This window comes from Gadus chalcogrammus, chromosome 16 (genome assembly GCF_026213295.1).
Source record: "Gadus chalcogrammus isolate NIFS_2021 chromosome 16, NIFS_Gcha_1.0, whole genome shotgun sequence".
Taxonomy (NCBI): Eukaryota; Metazoa; Chordata; class Actinopteri; order Gadiformes; family Gadidae; genus Gadus; species Gadus chalcogrammus.
The window spans coordinates 32,189,626-32,203,108 of NC_079427.1; the positions used below are offsets into that span (position 1 = coordinate 32,189,626).

A 13,483-nucleotide genomic window follows, 5' to 3' on the forward strand; every position below is an offset into this window, starting at 1 on the left:
ACTATATACACACATGTATGCCTTGTGTGTTTTGGATATCTATCAATTTAACTTGATGAAGTTACTTGTCCACACATATCAGAATGGAGAAGAGGGCAGCGGAAACTCATCCTCATGTCAATTACTGGCCTTTTTCCGGCTGCTGACTTGTGGAATTTGGTGAAGGGCTGTGGCTTGGATGCGACCGGATCAAAAATGGACCTCCTGCTCCGCCTGAGGGAGGAGATGAAGACACGGAGCACGTATGATAAAGTATTTGAAAAGGTTTGGGGAGCATCTGGTAAGTTGCACTTACTTTTAGAGAAAAAGGGTTATTTATAATGTGTGTAGTTGTACATTATTATGCTATTCCACTGCTATAACACTGACCTTTTCTGTAACGTATTTGCCAGGTGGTTGGGCGGTCATCATGTGCCCCTGTGGAATTGTGAACGCAGTTAAATTCAACCTCCGAGCCGAAAGTCCACGGGACTATGCAGACATGCTCCTTTCCTTCAGGCACTTCCCCAATGTTGTATGATTTTGCCAGGGGGCTTGTGGCACACACAAACCTAAGGGAACCTGGAGACCTTCCATTCCAACCGAACGAAGGGAGAGTAGCCGCAGCGACCCCTGATAATATCTCCGCTGCCAAGAAAGGGGAGATAAAGATCAATTTCCCTTGGCTGATCCAGCAGAAGGTCCCCGCTGATGCTGGTGGTCATCCGGCCACTGGTTGCGCAGAGCACTACGCGTTATACGACACGTTCCACCAGCAGAACACCAAGGATGACCGGGACGCCCTGCGCCTCATCAAGCTGGTGCCTGAGCTGTGTGGCTGGGTCAATTCGCAGGTGGCAGAGCAGCTGTTTGCGGACATGAAAAAGAACAACTATTTCATGAATATGCTCTCGCCAACAAGCCATGTCTTTCTGATGCGCAACAGCTTACATCACAGAAACGAACAGCTAAACCAGAAGGCCCTGCTGAATTTTACCAAGCTTTCCTACGGAACAGTAGCAGTGGATGCGACTGGGAAAGCTTTTCTGGGTGTTTATGTTGATCATACTACATTACACTTAGTTGATGGTTTTATCCAAAGGGACCTGTGAAATCTTTCCGACCTGCTTATTCAACTGCATTGTGTAATGTGTGTGTTTTTGCCCCCAGCTGGTAAAGATATGTCCGCACCCGCATCGCCACCTGCATGGGCTGCTCCAGCGCCTGCATCGCCGCCTCCAGCGCCCGCTCCAGCGCCTGCATCGCCGCCTCCAGCGCCCGCTCAAGCGCCTGCATCGCCACCTCCAGCGCCCGCTCCAGTGCCTGCATCGCCGCCTCAAGCGCCCGCTCCAGCGCCCGCATCAGCGCCCGCTCCAGCGCCACCCTGTGCTGACCATTGCTACGCCATCCCTGGTAAATCCCCAGTCTCATAATCGCAGAACATGTATTACATAATTGTGTGTGATCTTTGACAAGTGTTCATGTCTCTTGTCACAGCTTGTGGGCCACACTGTGCTGCCGAGACCAATTTGACAACTATCAGGCCCTGCAGACGAGACTGGACACAAGGAGGACATCATCCTGTCCAAGAGGAATTGGTACAAGGATGTATAGTTTGCTGAATGTTCAGTTTGTTTCACAGAAAACGCAGTGAAAGCATTGTTTCTACTCTGCTTTTTGTCAATTTTAGATGAACTACGTCCTGGATGAGCGTCGTCCCAGCAACGAGCTGCTAGTTAAAGACGGGCCAACCTGTTTAATACGGGAAAATGTTTTAACGCTTGGCAAAAACAAGCACATGGACTCTATGGTGGGTGACATATTGGTGTAAAAGTTACAGACTGACTAGCTGCCTGTAAGCAGGGTTTCTACGCGTCCTGGAAAACCTGGACATTTAGAGATTTGTTTTCCAGTCCTGGAAAATGGTTTTTGAAAAAGAGTGGGAACCCTGCTGTAAGTATTTCTTTTTTAAAGGTACAACATCTCTGGCCCGCCGAGTGTCATTGTACTTGTAAATGAAAATTAAAGCTTTCTATGGTGATTAACTTGTCTATTCTAGGTGGGAAACGCTTGTTTGCACTTGGTCAAGGAGATGGCCGAACATCAAGTATGTACTGTTCTTTCTCTTTGTGTATACTTTGTGTAACTTGGCTATTTTGTGTGTAGCGTAACAGTAAGGAAGTACCACGGCTTCTCTGTCTGTAGGGAAAAGATGTATTTCTTCTTGACCTCCACATCCCCCCAACATGGCTCCAATCGCCAAATTCAGATCATCTGCGCAGCTTTCCAGTAAGAACCCACAGACATAGATCAAAGTTTACGCTGTTACTTTCGATTTCAAAATGAAAACTCTATCTCCGACTTTAAGGTTGACATCACCACCATGGATGCAGTGATTGTCCCACTGTGGACACTAGGGCATTTTCTGCTTAGTGTAAGTAGTGGTTGCATTCAGACTTTATCAACACTATGCAGCTGTTACTGAGGGGAGGGATTAGCAATTTCTTCAATTGTTACTGTATTTGAAATATGTAATGCATTAAAACAACTCAATAATAAGCCTCTGATTTAGGTAATGAAGCCTCGCCAAAAGAGGCTGATTTTCCTCGATTCATTTTATGCACTGCGGGAAGAAGGCTTTGGTCACAAGGCATATAGGAACATTCTCAGGTTACAATATGATGTGTCCTTTGGGCAGTCACATTCCCCTGACTTGCCTAGTTTATTTCAATTCATTTTGTAAGGTGGTCATGTATTGCTGACCTGCTTACATTAATTCAACTACTATGGCAGTCACGTTCTCTTGCCTTGCCAATGTTAAAGCAGCTACCACTGTATGCAGTCACGTTCCCCTGACTTGCCAAAGTTAAAGTCGTTACTAGGCAATCACGTTCCCCTGATTTGCCTAGTTTATTTCAATTAATTTTGTAAGGTGGTCATGTATCCCTGACCTGCTTACATTAATTCAACTAATATGGTAGTCACGTTCTCTTGACTTGCCAATGTTAAAGCAGCTACCACTGTATGCAGTCACGTTCCCCTGACTTGCCTAGTTTCCCACAGCTCATTTTGGAAGGTGGTCATGTTCCCCTGACTTGCCAAAGTTAAAGTTGTTACTAGGCAATCACGTTCCCCTGATTTGCCTAGTTTCCTTTTATGTTTTGCATCTTTCTCACTTTGCTGTCTAACCTGACAACTGTACAATGCTTGTCATCAAATTTGTATTAGGGTTGTTGCGCAACAATTGATGCCTGGCACCTGGGCCGAGGAGACTGGCTTGGACATTGAGGTAATAATTGCTGAGATAACAAGCACATCAGGAAAATGTGTGTAGGGCTATGACTGTTCATCTTACAACCTGTTTTATGGCACAGGGTGTTCCACAACAACTAATATGGCATCGACTGTGGAGTCTTTATGGTCATGGTGAGTTACCATGCTCCATTCATTTGCTTTATCATACCTTTTTTAACACACGGCATTTTATTTTCTAATGTTATAATGGCTGAATTTTTTTCTAAGATGACTATAAACTAGTCTTAACTGCCTAAGCATGCCAATTGCTGGTAAAATCACACCCTGCCTATGATCACAACCCAACATTATTACATTCTATGTTCTTCAGTACTCCTGGTACATTACCATGGACGCGCACTTCGATTTCAACGTTGTAAGTACTATCTGTGTGCTAGCGTCAGTATTTAGAAGCAGCATCATTATGGTTATGTGGTAAACTTCATTTTAATGTTCCTCTTCAGTTGGATATGCCTCATCTCAGGAGGTGGTGGTGCAAGCTCCTTTTGGACAACTACGGGATTGAAGGGTATGGATCTTAACCTACAAATGCAAAATAAATACATTTTTCATGTTGGCTTGGCAACCCAGTGTGTGTGTGTGTGTGTGTGTGGTGTGTGTTTTTTTTTCTTTGTCTTTCTTTCTGTCTTTCTTTCCCTTTCTTTCTACTGCAGATGTGGCAAAAGATTCTGTCATTTCACCCAAGAAGGACACCAGATGGTGAATGGACTCCTGGCACCGGTGTTCCGGGTAACACGGAAGCGGAAGGTTTTGACCAAGGTAAGAAGTTATGTTTCTTATATACACCTATTGCTGTAATATTACTTTATATACACATCTTTTGCAGCTATTACAGCTGGACCTCATCTCTCCGACAAGTGTAGGACGTGTGTGTTGTACATGTCTGTATCAGTATGTTAATGTTTTACGCTGTGTGTGTTGAGTGAATGTGTCTGAGCGAGTGTAAATTTGTGTACCAGCATATTAATTTACTGTGTGTGTGTGTGTGTGTGTGTGTGTGTGTGTGTGTGTGTGTGTGTGTGTGTGTGTGTGTGTGTGTGTGTGTGTGTGTGTGGCACCTACACCTTTCAAAAAACGCTGGCCTGACGACCAGGAGGATATAAATGACTAAAAAGTAATCATTCCTGTTTATAATCTATATTTCTCAATAAAAAGAGGTTTAAAAAAAAAAAAGAGTAAAAAGTGTCTCCCTCTCTCTCTCTGGGCCCCCGAAATATTGTAGAAGGGGCCCCTGCGAGATGTTTGGCTGCGCCCCCCCCCCACACACACACACACACACACACACACACACACACACACACACACACACACACACACACACACACACACACACACACACACACACACACACACACACACACACATCTGCTCTGCCTCTGGGTCCCAATTCTGGGGGCCCTCTTCTCCGTCCCCTTAATTTTGTACTTATTTTTTGTGTTAACTTATACCTGCCAATGCCTCTTGTGTTTCCCATTTTTAATAATAATTTTATCCCTTAATGTTATTGCACATATTTTGTATTTACTTTTTTATTTACTTTAAATGCTTTGTGTAATGACCTTCCCTTTCTCTATAATAAAAAAATGTAGCCTACCCTTATGGCTTGAGTCATGTTTCCCTTACTAAGAATTCCCTATCGTATGCATAAGTATTGTCTGTAAACAATACAAGTGGAATAGGGGCGAAAATGTACAATTCTAAGGCTTGTATCCTTTAAGTAACTTTACTTTGTACCTCTGTAAAGCCAAGTATATGCATTTGACATCATAGTTATCAGTAAATGCAAATTCGGTTTCTCTTCATTACTCTTTGTTCAGCCTGACATTTTCAGAGTAAATTCCAATCAATATTTTTGTGAATATTAAGAGCCAGAATTTAAATGACACCGCCCATGAGCAAAATATTACACTAACTTTTTAACTCCACTGTTACAGTAAATTGACTCCCTCCCGTAGCCTACAAACACCAGGCAATATCTGGACTTACAGAAGTTAACTGAAATATTGAAACCCCATTTTGTGTACCTGGTGTGGCAGGCTGTGTAGCTGTATGGCAAAGATAATTACTTTTGTAGGTTTTGACAAAAACGGAACAGCTTCGTAACAGAAGAGTTAACGATGTTGTTGCTCAACAAGACAACTGCTCCCGTCTCTGTGCTACGTTGGAAAATTACTCCCCGATCTCAGTAGGAAATCACAATCCTACGTATTACGTCATCACGCTGAGAGGAAATCACAATCCTACGTATTACGTCATCACGCTGAGATTGGTCAGTCGTATAGGCGTGTATTTCACACGAGGGGCATGTCTTTGTACACGGGGCGTGTCTTGGCAGGAGGACGCAGGACGCAGTCGGACCCTATTGCCCCCAGTTGGCGGTCATTCAGGATTCATAATATCATCCATTCTATAACATATTCTAATGTAGAGCACTCTGGGAGCTACGGCATAACAGAACAGCTGGAAATTCCAGAGTGAAATGACAGCGCAGTATTTTGAGCACGAGAAGCTACCGCCTCTTCTGTCAGCCAATCAGGAACTGAGAAATCAAACTCACTTCCGTTTCATTCAAACTCACTTCCGTTTCATTCACACTATACTCTCTCACATACACTACTAAAATCTCTCACATACCCAACTACTGTATATGCTCTCTCAAACACTCTTACATACCCAAATATATACTCTCCCACATAATCTACGATACACTCTCATACAAGCATGTAAAAGGAGTATAGTGGTGTATATGCGAGGTTATAATAGTGTGTGTCAGGCCAAGTATGAATTCTGTCCCAGGCAGCCCCTCATATATTTGGAGCTGTGCTTTAAATGGAGCCTGGCCTGACTCTTCTGGATTCATTGAGACAAATGAAGATCATCCGATATCGCTGTGTTTTGCAAGAATGAATGAATGAATGTGAATCCATATAAAATGAAAATAAAATTGAAGGTTGCATTTTGCCTGTTAGGGAATTTGAGCATTGATGTACATTATGTTTTTTTAAAAACATTTATCTAGGTTATCACGTTAACACGACACAAAGGTATTTTTGCGGGAATGTGTTCTGGGAAGTTCTTCCACAGACGCATCAGGCCAGGCTAAATAAATGTATAATTAAATGATAGATTAAAATGTTGCTGAAGAAATCTGTATTCTGCATGGAAACACTAATGAGGTGTGATACTCCAGGAACACATTATCTCTGGTGTAAAAGTGTGTGTGTGTGCGTGTGTGTATGTTTTTTGTGCCAACGCTCCTTCCAACTAAAGCAGTCATGTAAACAGAGTGTTTGGCGGCCCTTCATTGCCAAGTGGATTTGGCTGAAGAATAGAAACATCTCTCTCTCTCTCTCTCTCTCTCTCTCTCTCTCTCTCTCTCTCTCTCTCTCTCTCTCTCTCTCTCTCTCTCTCTCTCTCTCTCTCTCTCTCTCTCTCTCTCTCTCTCTCTCTCTCTCTCTCTCTCTCTCTCTCTCTCTCTCTCATCCTGCCCTCTGTTTGTCTTTCCGTCCCTCCTTTTTCGATCATCTGAGTTGATTTTTAACACAGCTACTGCACGTTTGCAGGTCTGTTCATTTTATTTTTTTAATAATAAACCTTTGCTTTAAAATCCCATTATCTTCAATTCTCCACCGTCCACGACCCCTTTAAATACGTTAGTTAAGGTCAACAGTATTTTGCTGCGCAATCAAGCACAATTATAATCATAGCACAATAATCACATGGGCACTCTTTAAACACCTAATAGCGTCTTGCCCTGACTCACTAAGATGAGCTTCAACAGCTTTCACACATGGATATCACGTGACAGCTACCGTTTAAAAAAAAAGTGCATAGAAAGATTTAGTCTTTTTTGTTGGTGCAAGCAAGGATGGAATATAACCAAGTGAACCCTTGAGTCGTTTACAGCGACAATGTTTATTTTTCCCTCAGGAGGTCAATATATTGTCGATCAGAAAGAATAACCCCTCGACTGTCATGTCGCTGCCCACCTACTCTATTATTGATACGATTGGCAGTTTTGGCAGTCCACGGGAGGCCACTGGCACTCCATTGTCGCAGCTCTCATTCCCATTGTCCTGTTATATTGGGAGGCTGGAGTGGGTACTCTAAGCAGAAAGGACGGCAACAAAGGGCTGCTCGGATGTGGATGTGCATGCCTTCATCGCGAGGAGCACGCCTGCTAATAGATACAGACGAGCATTTAATTTGCACCGCTGTTTCCAATGACGTTTATTCAAGCTGATTGTCTATCAGCTGGCACTTATGTAAGGAGTAATTATAGCCTGTCTCCTTCTCACGCTCTCCTGATCTACACACATGCATCTGAGTGTACTGCAAAAAAATAAGTAAGAAGTAAGAAGTTCTTAATCCTTTTTTTCTCCCCCCTTACACCCACCCAGCTCAGAATTCCTTGAAAGCTTGATCGTTCCTGGGCCTATAGCGTTTTAATTGTTGTATTAAAGGACAAAAGAACCTTGGATATATGTTTCATAAAACCTCAGTTTCCTGTCCTCAAGTAACTTACGCTACAAAGCAGCCCCATTTTTAGCCATACGGGAAATAACTAACATTTCAGATAGAGAGGGGGGGGTATAGATCCCACTCTCATCGAGTTTCCTGCTGTTGTCATCTGGCCTCTAGAAGGCTCCTGAGCACTGGAAACGCAGTTGTGAACCCCTCCACGTTACCATGCCTCCGGCTTGTCTGATATCTCCCCATTGTCTCGGAAACTGACAAAGGTAATGGAATTCTACTATAGATTAATGACTTTGAAAATATATTTGTCCACATCTTCTTTTAGATGCAATGTGAAGGCTGTCTGAATGGGCTTCCTCTGGAGTATTGTTTTTTCAGCACCTTTGTTGCCATTATAGGTTCAGAAAAGCTAATGGCATTAATCGTTCAGACGGAGAATTCAAAAACCATGGTGTTTTTTTTTTGGTTCTACTCTTGTTGCCAAGTAAATGAGATGTCACAGCTAAAAGATGGAACAAACAAGCATTAAGAGCCTCCTCACACTGCAAAAAAGGCCCTTCTGGAAATAAGCTTAATATTCCTAAATCTAGCCTAATGATCTTAAACATTTACTAAGTTAGAATTCTTAAAACTAGCAAAAAGGTCCAGCCACTGGAAAATCATAATGTGCCTTAAAACTAGATAAAAAGGCTAGAATTTGAGCAAACTGAGCTTACTTCAAGCAATGCAATCATATTTATTTAAGACAGTAACTTAAAATGAGAAAATTAGTCTCTTATTAGCTCACTATTAGAAATGATATCTTGAAATAAGATGAATAATTAGCAAAAACATTCAACACATCTAGAAATAAGCAAAATTATCTTGTACTGAGCAAAACAATCTCCCAATGGGCTAAGAACAATTGACTAGGTTAGAATTCTATACACTGCAAATTTCCCTGAACTTGCCAAGATTTAAAAACATATATCAAGTTATTCATCTTCTTTTAAGATTTATTATCTATTTATCAGTTCTGAATTGGTTGTATAATCTTAAAAAGTAACTAATATATTTCTTCCATGACTCAACTAGTCAGAATATCTTAAATTTAGTCAATTTACTCTTAAAAGAAGATAAAATCCATTTCCCATATTTTCCCCCTGCCACACCCAACTTGTTTCTAGATCCAGTGATAAAGACTTGCTTGATATAAGAGTGACAGCATTTTTTTTTAAGAAAAATACAACTTTTATTCAAAAGTAATAGACCCAACAAAGGGATTGATCCCCAACAGGTTCAAACAAAGGAATCTCCATTGAAACAAAATGTGACTACATGAGTAGGCTAACAGGGTAACAGAGTTAAATGACACCTCATATTTTGTTGCCACTTGGCAAGTAATGAAATTATTATTTTTTCTTCAAAAGTAAGAACAACCCGAAAGGGATGGATTTCCACTCCTCAAACGTTTTTTGAAAAATAATCAAAAATAAAAAAAATCTGTACCAAGTAACAATTATTACATAATGATAGATATAATGACCTCATGAAGTGCTAGGGCCATTTCGGTCAGCAATTATGTCACTTAGATTATATTTTATTGGGACAAACACACTTCCTTTGAAAGAAACAGAGAAATATGAGGTATGATCAATGAGGTCATGCACTAGTTCCGTTGCTTGGGCAAGAGCGGGAATTGTCACTTTGTAGGCACAGAAATCTTTGTCAAAGGTTAAGGTTTCATATGGTATAGTTTCAAAAGCACTAAAAAAGGAATTTACCATAAAAATGCCTTTCACCAATCCAAACACAGGCAAATGATCATCCACGTGAGTGATAATCAAAGACTTCCCACTTATGTATTTATTTCCATTAAGGATGAGCCATTTAACTGATACAACATTCTCTGAAATCTCCATGCCCAAAAAGTCTCTAAATTTAGCTTGAATGTACTGTAGATTTGCAACCTCGGAAATAGGCCCTAATTCTCTCTCATTTGCAAAAATAGGATGCTCACAGCCAATTTCATTCTGACAACACTCAAGGAACTGATTATGTTTAGCTAGTGACTTACAAACATTTTTAAAATTCAATTTTGAAGCCCACTGCTTAAAATAACTGTGCTTTGCTTCAAATCGCATGCACATGCATCTTATCAAAGGACCAAGGGATTTGATTTGACTGGGTAGATGCAACATGTAATGCTGCTTAGGTATTACATTACTCTCAGGGAAAAGGTGTTTGAATTGATTCAAATGTTTTTCGATCATAATTTTGAGCTGTGATATTGTTTGTAAAGAAATTACTGGAGCAAGTACTATCTGTACTATTTCAATCAATGTATTAATAAATGTAACATACTCATTGTCCACATCTCCCCAAAGAAAAGGTAGTATTTTTATAAGTATTAACATCTGCCCACATGTTTGCTTCAATTTGTTGTCATTAGAAGTTAAAGTGGTCACACTGATAGGGCAAGGCTTATCACGTACATCAAGAGGTGAATAAGGAAAATTCTGAAGAGCCGAATTGAATGCATCTAATTCTATGTCTCCTGACAAAATACGTTTTTTTAACACAAGCTTAATTTCCTTCGGTGCGACACCTTCAAAGATTACGTGCATTATATCCTGAGGAGTTTGTTGGATTATATCAAATGCAGGAAAATCAATAAGTCTGCTCCTTCTGTTTATTCCATAAGTGGTTTTGAGGTTGGCCTGTAAATTATCTGTGCTGGCTTTATCTATTTCAAAACATTGCCTAATGTGCTTCGCATGAGTTCTTTGGACAAACTCATTCTCATCAAAACTTGTTTGCATATCTTCAAAAGTACATTCGCAGTGCCTGCACTTGCGATACGCAAAACCAACCCCTTCTTTAAACCCAGCAAGCTCATGTTGGGCAAGTGTGTCTCCACACAAAGCTATCACAGCACCATATAAGTCCATATCACCGTTTTTTGTTTCAATTTTAACACCATTATAGAGTAAATCCATGTCTTTCAGAATTCTTTGTAAAACCGCATCAACACCCCACTTCTTCACATATTCAGCTTTTGCAATAGCCAGGAGTCGTATTGCTGCTAATTTAGACCTAAATTTGGGATCAATATTACCTAAGCTGTAATAAACCATTAACAATTTGTTTGCTCTAGTGTAAGAACCCAGGGGATTGCATATTTCGATCTCATCTGTATACAGAATTAATTGCAATGCGTTGGGCTTCCTAGAATACAATGGATGGTTTCTGAACATATCCCCATCAACAAAGTCATACAAGTATCCCTCTCGGCTTCTTGGTGGTACAGTATTAAACATGGTAAAGATTCGCGAATCAGAAAGAAGTTGCTTAAGGCTTTCAATTAGTGGCACATAGTAAAAACCTCTTTTTCGTATGGCCATAACTCTTGAACTGCCCTTTTTGACCCGACAAATTGTCTGAGAGACAACGACTTCTTCTGGACTCACTGGACTGAAATGTTCTGAAACAGCTCTTTCCAGTCCATTTGTAGTAGTGGAGAAGGGATCAATGAAATTATCAAATGTAGCCAGTGCTGCATCTTGAAGCTGAGATGTCCCGGTGTGTTCTTCAAATACTTCTCTCATTTTATTCCTCAATGTTTCCAGAAGAGTGGCTTGATATTGCTGTACCCCTGTGATGATGTTGTTGACAGTCCTCTGTGAAGTTTTAAGTTTAAGTTGTTACAAGGGATTGCCATTATGTTTAGCATATCCAATAAACTATTGTAGAGTGGAACACTGGAAATGCTTACCTGTGACAGGTGGCATTGTTCACGAACACTTATGGCAAAAGCTGCTGCAGATCTGGCAATGTCAGGCCCGGTGACAGATGTTGGAGCTGCAGCTTCTCCCTGATAAATCACACAAATACAACTTAGGCTATGCTATTGGCCATTTGTAGTTCCAAATAGGACTTTAAATTTAAATCCCACTTAGCAAGTCAATTTTAAATCATTTATTGAAAGTGTAAACTGATAGCTTATATTAGCTGCTTAGAGCTTCGATCCTATAGAGCTCGTAAGTCGCCATTGCTCATGGGACCCATGAGACCGAAAACAATGAATGGGAGTCAATGGAGAGAAAGTAATTATTTTCTGATCCCAGTCTTTATATGCCCCGGATTACACATATGTTGTTTGTGGATTTAAATGATAATTTTTCATGCAAAGAAAACTATAATTTAGCGGGATCTGTTTGCGAGTGGTGGTGACGTCTATCATACGTGTCGAGAGAAGCGGGAGTTGTAGTCCACAAAGCGCCCCACACAAAAACTAACCGTATCAAACTCCTACCCGCTAAATTATAGTTTTCTTTGCATGAAAAATTATCATTTAAATCCACAAACATGTGTAAACGTGGGCATATAAAGACTGGGATCAGAAAATAATTACTTTCTCTCCATTCTCTTCATTTTTTTCGGTCTCATAGGTCCCATGAGCAATGGCGACTTACGAGCTCTATAGAGTTTTTAAATGAAATTCAAATTCGTAATTCTAACAACTTCTACACGTCACATTCCCCCAGCACATAGACAAGATAGCAGAACTAGGCTCAACTGCAAACTTACTGCATTGCTTGATTGGGCCTCAGGCATCTCTGGTGGGTCCTGCGTTCCAAGTTCGAGAAGGTCAGGTGATGATTCCATGGAGCTGTCCATGGAAGGAGTCATAGAATTGCCAAATATCGATACGCCGAAGTTTTCTAATAAAGGTGGTGCGGATGTGGGTGTCGTTCTCCATTGACATGGTGGACATCCAGACGTTACATACAGGGGATGCGTTCGTTTCAGGTGACGATAAAATGAGTTAAAAACTCTGAACTCTTGCTCACAGCCATCAATCCCACAGAAAACCCAAAATTCTGCATTACGACCATGTGTGACATTGATGTGGCTAAGAAGATTCTTCAATCTAAAAGCCACAAAAATGATACAGATCATGCAGCGCCACACCGACATGTCTTCTGACGAGGTTGATCTGTGATTTTGGCGGTTCTAGGGTTTCACTGCTGGGCTACCCTGCTTCCTGTTTGGCCTTCCTCCCGATCTCCCGATTGGTTAACCGTCAAAGCAATTGTGTAAAAAAACCATGTATATTATTACATATAAGACAACGTAGAATTCACAAACAATCCTCAAGATTCTCTGAAAAAAAAAATATATATATATATATTTTAAATCTTCTGCGCCGACTGTCCGTCACATCTGAATGACGTCAGTGAGGTGAACAAACTCGGCGCCAAAACGGGACTGACGCAGTAAGGAAAAGTTATCGACGACGACGAGTCAATTTCAACTGAACGCAATTTTAACGTTAGTATTATGCTGCTTTGTCGTGCAAAATTGTTTTAGGACTATGTTGTTTCACTGAGGATATGTTTCCACATTCACATTCATTTGGTAACAGCCAGCTACAATTTAAAAAAATTCTGTCTAGCTAGCCATCCACATAGCTGATGTGTTAATCATTAACCAGTGGTGGACAGTAACGAAGAACAAGCCATTCGTTACTGTACTTGAATAACTATTATATTTAACCTAGAAACACCCTGTCAATCTTGAACGGTTACGTTATACGTTAAAATTATTATTCGATTTGGAAATATGATTGGTATATATCCGGCGTTTGTCCCCGTTTATATGGCTAGAGGCAAGGGGCCTTCTACATAGTTGTTCCAATGTCCATACTATCCGTACTTGTAGCCTAAGTTTG

General features: G+C 40.8%; 1 protein-coding gene and 1 pseudogene across 1 annotated transcript; one reads left to right on the forward strand and one right to left on the reverse strand.

Annotated features, from left to right (window-relative positions):
• Positions 1 to 111: 111 nt before the first annotated feature.
• LOC130405712 (uncharacterized) lies at positions 112 to 4,451 on the forward strand (annotated as a pseudogene).
• Positions 4,452 to 8,749: 4,298 nt separating this feature from the next.
• Positions 8,750 to 12,808, reverse strand: LOC130406718 (uncharacterized). Its single transcript, XM_056612404.1, has 3 exons — positions 12,340 to 12,808; positions 11,525 to 11,623; positions 8,750 to 11,429 (listed from the first exon to the last, which is right to left on the reverse strand). The coding sequence occupies exons 1-3, from the start codon at positions 12,727 to 12,729 to the stop codon at positions 9,297 to 9,299; spliced, it is 2,622 nt and encodes an 873-aa protein (XP_056468379.1). The 5' UTR covers positions 12,730 to 12,808; the 3' UTR covers positions 8,750 to 9,296.
• Positions 12,809 to 13,483: the final 675 nt, after the last annotated feature.

Excerpts from the sequence above, each read along its gene's own strand:
- LOC130406718 (XM_056612404.1), bottom strand. The coding sequence starts at position 12,729 with ATGTCGGTGTGGCGCTGCATGATCTGTATCATTTTTGTGGCTTTTAGA. Across the intron at positions 11,624-12,339 it reads AGGCCCAATCAAGCAATGCA|GGAGAAGCTGCAGCTCCAAC; the intron begins GTAAGTTTGCAG and ends GTGATTTATCAG. Across the intron at positions 11,430-11,524 it reads AACAATGCCACCTGTCACAG|AGGACTGTCAACAACATCAT; the intron begins GTAAGCATTTCC and ends AAAACTTCACAG.